The sequence below is a fragment of the Vanellus vanellus genome (assembly GCF_965231255.1).
Source record: "Vanellus vanellus genome assembly, contig: HAP1_SCAFFOLD_2435, whole genome shotgun sequence".
Classification (NCBI taxonomy): Eukaryota; Metazoa; Chordata; class Aves; order Charadriiformes; family Charadriidae; genus Vanellus; species Vanellus vanellus.
In genome coordinates, this window is record NW_028128485.1 from 1 (window position 1) to 9,302 (window position 9,302).

The 9,302-nt window shown below is 67.5% G+C and overlaps 1 protein-coding gene across 1 annotated transcript; it reads right to left on the minus strand.

The window, feature by feature from the left end:
- Nucleotides 1-95: 95 nt before the first annotated feature.
- Nucleotides 96-7,551, minus strand: HSD17B8 (hydroxysteroid 17-beta dehydrogenase 8; the record flags this gene model as incomplete). Its single annotated transcript, XM_082500246.1, has 8 exons — nucleotides 96-184; nucleotides 1,187-1,261; nucleotides 2,296-2,338; nucleotides 2,413-2,497; nucleotides 2,607-2,692; nucleotides 4,556-4,651; nucleotides 5,778-5,894; nucleotides 7,259-7,551. Coding segments are annotated over 8 exons (812 nt in total), but the record flags the coding sequence as incomplete, so codon positions are not given.
- Between the last annotated feature and the right edge of the window lie 1,751 nt (nucleotides 7,552-9,302).

The following is a 9,302-nucleotide window of genomic DNA, read 5'->3' on the forward strand; positions in this document are numbered from 1 at the left end:
CCCCAATTGGGACAGGGGACACCCCAAGACCCCCCCCCCTCGAGTCCCCCCGTCACCCCCCCCCCGTTGTCACCGCAATGGGGGAGCAGAGGCAGTGGGGGATGGGGGTGTCACCCCGTTTATTTTGGGGGGGGGGTGACACGGGGGGAGGGGGAGGGCCGGATCCATCACATGAAGAGACCCCCTGAAACGAGAGAGAGATGGTGGGGACAGGGACGGGGGGACATGGGGACACTGGGGGTACATGGGGACATTGGGGGGACACTGGGGGGGACATGGGGACACTGGAGGGACATGTGGACATTGGGGGGACACTGGGGGGACATGGGGACATTGGGGGGACACTGGGGGGGACATGGGGACACTGGAGGGGACATGTGGACATTGGGGGGACACTGGGGGGGCACATGGGGACACTGGGGGGACATGGGGACATTGGGGGGACACTGGGGGGGCACATGGGGACACTGGAGGGGACATGGGGACATTGGGGGGACATTGGGGGGGCACATGGGGACACTGGGGGGACATGGGGACATTGGGGGTACACTGTGGGGGGACATGGGGACACTGGGGGGGACATGGGGACACTGGGGGGACACGGGGGGGACATGGGGACACTGGGGGGGACATGGGGACATTGGGGGACACTGGGGGGCACATGGGGACACTGTGGGGGACACTGTGGGGGGGGACATGAGGACACTGGAGGGGACATGTGGACATTGGGGGGACACTGGGGGGGACATGGGGACACTTCGGGGGACACTGTGGGGGGGGGACATGAGGACACTGGAGGGGACATGTGGACATTGGGGGGCCACTGGGGGGCCACATGGGGACACTGGAGGGGACATGGGGACACTGGGGGGACATGGGGACATTGGGGGGACACTGGGGGGGCACATGGGGACACTGGAGGGGACATGTGGACATTGGGGGGACATTGGGGGGGCACATGGGGACACTGGGGGGGACATGGGGACACTGGGGGGACATGGGGACACTGGGGGGGACACAGGGACATGGGGAAAACATGAGGACACTGGGGGGACATGGGACACACACAGGGACACTGGGGGGGACACGGGGACACGTGGGGACGCTGGGGGACACAGGGACACCGCGGGTGGGGACACGGGGACACTGGAGGGGGGGGTGACAGTGGGGGTGACACTGTCCCCACCTGTCACCTCCAGGCTGGCCCCCGTGATGTAGCTGCTCTCCTCCGAGGCCAGGAAGGCACAGACGTCCGCCACGTCTGGGGGGGACACGGTGACACCGGGGGGGACCGTGCTGTCCCCCCCATGTCCCCCATCCCCCATGTCCCCACAGGTCCCCCCGTGTGTCCCCATGTCCTCATGTCCCCCCATGTCCACCCTGTCCCCCCATGTCCCCCCCCATGTCCCCATGTCCCCCCGTGTCCCCCCATGTCCCTCTGTGTCCCCCCGTGTCCTCATGTCCCCCATGTCCCCCCGTGTCCCCCCCATGTCCACCCTGTCCCCCCGTCCCCCCCATTTCCCATGTCCCCCCATGTCCCCCCATGTCCTCATGTCCCCCATGTCCCCCCATGTCCTCATGTCCCCCCATGTCCCCCCATGTCCCCCCGTGTCCCCCCATGTCCCCCCTGTCCCCCCATGTCCCCCCATTTCCCATGTCCCCCCGTGTCCCCCCATGTCCTCATGTCCCCCATGTCCCCCCCATGTCCCCCATTTCCCATGTCCCCCCATGTCCCCATGTCCCCCGTGTCCCCCATGTCCCCCCATGTCCCCATGTCCCCCATGTTCCCCGTGCCCTCATGTCCCCCCGTGTCCCCCCATGTCCCCCCATGTCCTCATGTCCCCACTGTCCCCCCATGTCCCCCCCGTGTCCCCCCCATGCCCCCATGTCCCCCCGTGTCCTCATGTCCCCCACGTCCCCCCATGTCCCCCCATGTCCCCCCCATGTCCCCATGTCCCCATGTCCCCCCGTGTCCTCATGTCCCCCACGTCCCCCCATGTCCCCCCTGTCCCCCCATGTCCCCATGTCCCCCTGTGTCCTCCCATGTCTCTCCGTGTCCCCCCGTGTCCTCATGTCCCCCACGTCCCCCCATGTCCCCCATGTCCCCCCCATGTCCCCCCGTGTCCCCCCCATGTCCCCCTGTGTCCCCCCATTTCCCATGTCCCTCCGTGTCCCCCCATGTCCCCCCGTGTCCCCATGTCCCCCGTGTCCCCCCATTTCCCTGTGTGTCCCCCGTGTCCCCACATCCCCATGTCCCCCACGTCCCCCCATGTCCCCCCCATGTCCCCCACTCACCCTCCGGGTCCCCGAGGCGTCCCAGCGGCACCATCCCTGCAAACTAAGCGGGGACGGCGTCACCCCACGGGTGTCCCCAAATGTCCCCTCCCCCTGTCACCCCCTCCCCCCCATTACCTTCTCCAGCACTTTGGGGGGCACTTTGTCCGTCATGGGGGTGACGATAAATCCCGGCAGCACCGCGTTACACCGGATCCCGAACCTGGGGGGGGGGACAGGGACACCCGTGGGGCTCAGGGGGTCGTGTCACACCCCCCCCCCCGCCGTGTCCCCACGTCTGTCCCCCCCCCCCGTGTCCCCATGTCCCCTACCTGGCCAGCTCCTTGGCGCAGGTACGGGTCAGCCCCTCCACCCCCGCCTTGGATGCCGCGTAGTTGGCCTGGCCCAGGTTGCCCACCTGGGGGGGGTGTGAAATGGGTGGGTGGGGTGACACGAGTGGGGTGTGACAGGAGTGGGGGGTGACACGAGTAGGGGGGTTGTCACAAGTGGGGGGGTGTGATGAGAGTGGGGGCGACACAAGTGGGGTGTTTGTGAAAGGAGTGGGGGGTGTGAAATGGGTGGGTGGGGTGACACGAGTGGGGGTGACACGAGTGGGGGTGTGACACGAGTGGGGGGAGGTGTCACAAGTGGGGGGGTGTGATGAGAGCGGGGGTGACACGAGTGGGGTGATTGTGACACGAGTGGAGGGAGGTGTCACAAGTGGGTGGGTGTGATGAGAGTGGGGGTGACACGAGTAGGGTGTTTGTGAAAGGAGTGGGGGTGTGTGGAAAGGGTGGGTGGGGTGACACGAGTGGGGGTGACACGAGTGGGGGTGACACGAGTGGAGGGAGGTGTCACAAGTGGGGGGTGTGATGAGAGTGGGGGTGACACGAGTGGGGGGTGACACGAGTGGGGGGAGGTGTCACAAGTGGGGGGGTGTGATGAGAGTGGGGGTGACACAAGTGGGGTGTTTGTGAAAGGAGTGGGGGGTGTGAAATGGGTGGGTGGGGTGACACGAGTGGGGGTGACACGAGTGGGGGTGTCACACGAGTGGGGGGGGGTGTCACAAGTGGGGGGGTGTGATGAGAGTGGGGGTGACATGAGTGGGGTGTTTGTGAAAGGAGTGGGGGTGTGTGAAAAGGGTGGGTGGGGTGACACGAGTGGGGGTGACACGAGTGGGGGTGTGACACGAGTGGGGGGAGGTGTCACAAGTGGGTGGGTGTGATGAGAGTGGGGGTGACACAAGTGGGGTGTTTGTGAAAGGAGTGGGGGTGTGTGGAAAGGGTGGGTGGGGTGACACGAGTGGGGGTGACACGAGTGGGGGTGTGACACGAGTGGGGGGAGGTGTCACAAGTGGGTGGGTGTGAGGAGAGTGGGGGTGACACGAGTGGGGTGATTGTGACACGAGTGGGGGGTGACACGAGTGGGGATGACACTAATGAGCTGTTTGTAACGCGAGTGGGGGGACACGAGTGGGGGCGACACGGGTGGGGGTGTGACACGAGTGGGGGGAGGTGTCACAAGTGGGGGGGTGTGATGAGAGTGGGGGTGACGTGAGTGGGGTGTTTGTGAAAGGAGTGGGGGGTGTGACACAAGTGGGGGGACACGAGTGGGTCTGTGATGAGAGTGGGGGATGACACGAGTGGGGTGATTGTGACACGAGTGGGGTGTGAGACGATTGGGGATGACACTAATGAGCTGTTTGTAACGCGAGTGGGGGGACACGAGTGGGGGTGTGATGTGAGTGGGGGATGACACGTGTCGGGTGTTTGTGACACGAGTGGGTGTGTGACACGAGCAGAGGGACACGAGTGGGGTTTTTGTGAAAGGAGTGGGGGGTGTGACACGAGTGGGGGGGTTTGTCACAAGTGGGTGGGTGTGAGGAGAGTGGGGTGACACGAGTGGGGTGTTTGTAACACGAGTGGGGGGTGTGACACGAGTGGGTGGACACAAGTGGGTGTGTGATGAGAGTGGGTGGTGACACGAGTGGGGTGTTTGTGACACGAGTGGGGTGTAACACGAGTGGGCGGACACGAGTGGGTGTGTGATGAGAGTGGGGGGTGACACGAGTGGGGTGTTTGTGACACGAGTGGGGGTGTGACACGAGTGGGCGGACACGAGTGGGTGTGTGATGAGAGTGGGGGGTGACACGAGTGGGGTGTTTGTGACACGAGTGGGGGTGTGACACGAGTGGGGGGCGTGACACGAACTGGGGTGTGACAAGAGCGAGGGGTGTGGGTGACCCGAGCAGGGGAGGGGACGCGCGTGTCCCCGTGCCCACCTTGCCCACGACGCTGCCCACGTGGATGATGGAGCCACCGGGAGCCCCCGCGGCCACCAGCGCCCGGGCCACCGCCTGCGTCACCAGGAAGGTCCCCTGGGGGGGACACGGGGACGGGGACGGGCCATGAGCCCCTCTGTGTCCCCCCCCCGGGTCCCCACGTCCCTCTGTCCCCCCGATGTCCCCAGGGCCCCCGTGTCCCTGCGTCCTCCCGTGTCACCCCAATGTCCCCACGTCCCCCCAATCTCTCCCGGTCCCCCCATGTCCCCATGATGTCCCCGTACGTCCCCATGTCCCCCTGTCCCCCCGTTTCCCTGTCCCCCCCTTTCCCCATGATGCCCCCCAATGTCCCCCTCTGCCCCACGTCCCCACAATGCTGCGCAATGTCCCCGTCCCCCATATCATCCCAATGTCCCCATGTCCCCCCGTCCCTCCAATGTGCCCCAATGTCCTCCTGTCCCCTCCATGTCCGACCGTCCCCCCCCCGCCCCACCCGTGTCCCCACGATGGCCCCTATATCCCCATGTCCCCCCGTCCCCCCCGATGTCCCCGTGTCCCCCCGTCCCCCTCGACCACCCCATGTCCCCCCGTCCCCCCCGATGTCCCCGTGTCCCCCCGATGTCCCCCGACCTCCCCGTGTCCCCCCGTCCCCCCTGATGTCCCCATGTCCCCCCCAGTATTCCCGAGTTCCCCATTCCCCTCGACGTCCCCATGTCCCCCCATCCCCCCCATGTCGCTCCATCCCCCCCGATGTCCCCGTGTCCCCCCGATGTCCCCCGACCACCCCATGTCCCCCCGTCCCCCCCGATGTCCCCGTGTCCCCCCGTCCCTCTCGACCACCCCATGTCCCCCCGTCCCCCCCGATGTCCCCGTGTCCCCCCGTCCCCCTCGACCACCCCATGTCCCCCCGTCCCCCCGATGTCCCCGTGTCCCCCCGTCCCCCTCGACCACCCCATGTCCCCCCGTCCCCCCCGATGTCCCCGTGTCCCCCCGTCCCCCTCGACCTCCCCATGTCCCCCCGTCCCCCCCGATGTCCCCGTGTCCCCCCGTCCCCCTCGACCACCCCATGTCCCCCCGTCCCCCCCGATGTCCCCGTGTCCCCCCGTCCCCCTCGACCTCCCCATGTCCCCCCGTCCCCCCCGATGTCCCTGTGTCCCCCCGATGTCCCCCGACCTCCCCATGTCCCCGCATACCCCCCGATGTCCCCGTGTCCCCCCCGTACCGTCAGGTTGACCCCCAGCACCTCCTGGAAGGCGCCCTCCCCCAGTCGCAGCAGGAACTCGTCCCGGGTGACCCCCGCGCACCCCACGCACACGCTGGGGGGGGCCCCAAAATGCTCCTGCAATGGGGGGGGAGTGTGGGGTGGGTCCGCCCCACGTCCCCACTCGGGGGACAGTGAGGGGGTTGGGGGGGGAATGACTGCCACTCCCCCCCAGTGCCACCCGTGGGATGTCACCCCCACCCACTGCCACCCGTGGGGTGTTTCACCCCCCCCATAGTGCCACCCATGAAAGATTTCACCCTCCCAAATGTCACCCATGGGCTCTGTCACCCCCCCACTGCCACCCGTGGGCTCTGTCAACCCCTCCCCCAGTGCCACCTGTGGGGTCTGTCACCCCCTCTGTGCCACCCATGAAACATTTCACCCTCCCAAATGTCACCTGTGAGATGTCACCCCCCCACTGCCACCCGTGGGCTCTGTCACCCCCTCTGTGCCGCCCGTGGGGTCTGTCACCCTCCCACTGCCACCCGTGCGGTCTGTCACCCCCCCTGTGCCGCCCGTGGGGTCTGTCACCCCCCTTGTGCCACCCACGAAAGATTTCACCCTCCCAAATGTCACCCGTGGGCTCTGTCACCCCTCCACTGCCACCCATGCGGTCTGTCACCCCCCCTGTGCCGCCCGTGGGGTCTGTCACCCCCCTTGTGCCACCCACGAAAGATTTCACCCTCCCAAATGTCACCCGTGGGCTCTGTCACCCCCCCACTGCCACCCGTGCGGTCTGTCACCCCCCCTGTGCCGCCCGTGGGGTCTGTCACCCCCCTTGTGCCACCCACGAAAGATTTCACCCTCCCAAATGTCACCCGTGGGCTCTGTCACCCCCCCACTGCCACCCGTGGGCTCTGTCAACCCCTCCCCCAGTGCCACCTGTGGGGTCTGTCACCCCCCCTGTGCCACCCATGAAACATTTCACCCTCCCAAATGTCACCTGTGAGATGTCACCCCCCCACTGCCACCCGTGGGCTCCGTCACCCTCCCACTGCCACCTGTGGGGTCTGTCACCCCCCCCCCCCAGTGCCACCCGTGGGGTCTATCACCCCCCCTGTGCCACCCACGAAAGATTTCACCCTCCCAAATGTCACCCGTGGGCTCTGTCACCCCTCCACTGCCACCCGTGTGGTCTGTCACCCCCCTTGTGCCACCCATGAAACATTTCACCCTCCCAAATGTCACCTGTGAGATGTCACCCCCCCACTGCCACCCGTGGGCTCTGTCACCCCCCACTGCCACCCATGGGCTCTGTCACCCCCCCAGTGCCACCCGTGGGGTCTGTCACCCCCCCTGTGCAACCCACGAAAGTTTTCACCCTCCCAAATGTCACCCGTGGGCTCCGTCACGCCCCCACTGCCACCCATGCGGTCTGTCACCCCCCCACTGCCACCCGTGGGCTCTGTCACACCCCCCCACACCCCCCCCAGTGTTACCTGGACGCGGGCCAGGAGCTGGGTGACACTGGGGGCCGAGGCCACGTCCACCCCGAAGGCGGCGTGGGGCTGGGGGGGGCCCCCACTCCCCGCGTGGGGTATCTGCCCCTCGCCCCCCCCCACGGTGTGGAGCCCCCCCACGGTGTCACCTGCCCCCTCCACGTCCCGGTCGGCCACCGCCAAGCGGGCGCCTTCCCGTGCCAGGCGGGCGCAGACGGCGCGGCCGATGCCGCTGGCACCTCCTGGGACAGCGGGGGGGGGGGGTGGTGTCACGCGTGGGGGGGGGCACCCCACTCGGGTCACCCCCCACCCCCCCACCCCAGATATCTGTCACCTACTCCACGTGGCACAAGGGATTGCTCCCCCCCATCCCCCCAGTGCCACCCGTGGGGTGTTTCACCCCCTCTGTGCCACCCATGAAAGATTTCACCCTCCCAAATGTCACCCGTGGGATGTGTCACCCCCCCAGTGCCACCCGTGGGCTCTGTCACCCCCCCCAGTGCCACCCGTGGGGTGTTTCAACCCCCCTGTGCCACCCAAGATTTCACCCTCCCTAATGTCACCCGTGGGATCTGTCACCCCCCCCAGTGCCACCCGTGAGGTCTGTCACCTCCCTGAAGTGCCACCCATGGGATCTGTCCCGTCCCCCCCCCGCCACCCGTGGGGTGTTTCACCCCCCCCAGTGCCACCCATGAAAGATTTCACCCTCCCTAATGTCACCCGTGGGATCTGTCACCCCCCCAGTGCCACCCGTGGGGTGTTTCAACCCCCCTGTGCCACCCAAGATTTCACCCTCCCAAATGTCACCCGTGGGATCTGTCACCCCCCCCAGTGCCACCCGTGAGGTCTGTCACCCCCCCCAGTGCCACCCGTGGGATCTGTCACCCCCCCCCCACTGCCACCCGTGGGGTGTTTCACCCCCCCCAGTGCCACCCATGAAAGATTTCATCCTCCCTAATGTCACCCGTGGGAGCTGTCACCCCCCCCAGTGCCACCCGTGGGCTCTGTCACCCCCCCGAAGTGCCACCCGTGGGCTCCGTCACCTCATGTCACAGAGATTTGCCCCCCCCCCCCCCGGAGTCCCCTGTAGGCTGTCACCCCCCCTTGTGTCACAGAGGCCTGTCCCCTCATCCCTTCCCCCCCCCCAAAGGGTCATGGGGACCCTCCCACGCCACAGGAGACCGTGTCCCCCCCCGAATGTCCCCGCGTGGGGCCTATCACCCCCCGTGGGGCCTGTCCCCCCCCCGTGGGGACTGTCACCCCCTCTTGAGGCCTATCACCCCCCCTTGAGGCCCGTCCCCCCCCCGTGGGGGTTGTCACCCCCTCTTGAGGCCCGTCCCCCCCCCGTGGGGACTGTCACCCCCCCTTGAGACCTATCACCCCCCCTTGAGGCCTGTCCCCCCCCCCGTGGGGACTGTCACCCCCTCTTGAGGCCTGTCCCCTCCCCGTGGGGACTGTCACCCCCTCTTGAGGCCTGTCCCCTCCCCGTGGGGACTGTCACCCCCTCTTGAGACCTATCACCCCCCCTTGAGGCCTGTCCCCCCCCCCGTGGGGACTGTCACCCCCTCTTGAGGCCTGTCCCCTCCCCGTGGGGACTGTCACCCCCTCTTGAGGCCTATCACCCCCTCTTGAGGCCCGTCCCCCCCCCCGTGGGGGTTGTCACCCCCTCTTGAGGCCTGTCCCCCCCCCGTGGGGACTGTCACCCCCCCTTGAGGCCCGTCCCCCCCCCGTGGGGACTGTCACCCCCCCTTGAGACCTATCACCCCCCCTTGAGGCCTGTCCCCCCCCCCGTGGGGACTGTCACCCCCTCTTGAGGCCTATCACCCCCTCTTGAGGCCCGTCCCCCCCCCGTGGGGGTTGTCACCCCCTCTTGAGGCCCGTCCCCCCCCCGTGGGGACTGTCACCCCCCCTTGAGACCTATCACCCCCCCTTGAGGCCTGTCCCCCCCCCCGTGGGGACTGTCACCCCCTCTTGAGGCCTATCACCCCCCCGTGGGGACTGTCACCCCCCCTTGAGGCCTGTCCCCCCCCTGTGGGGCCCCTGT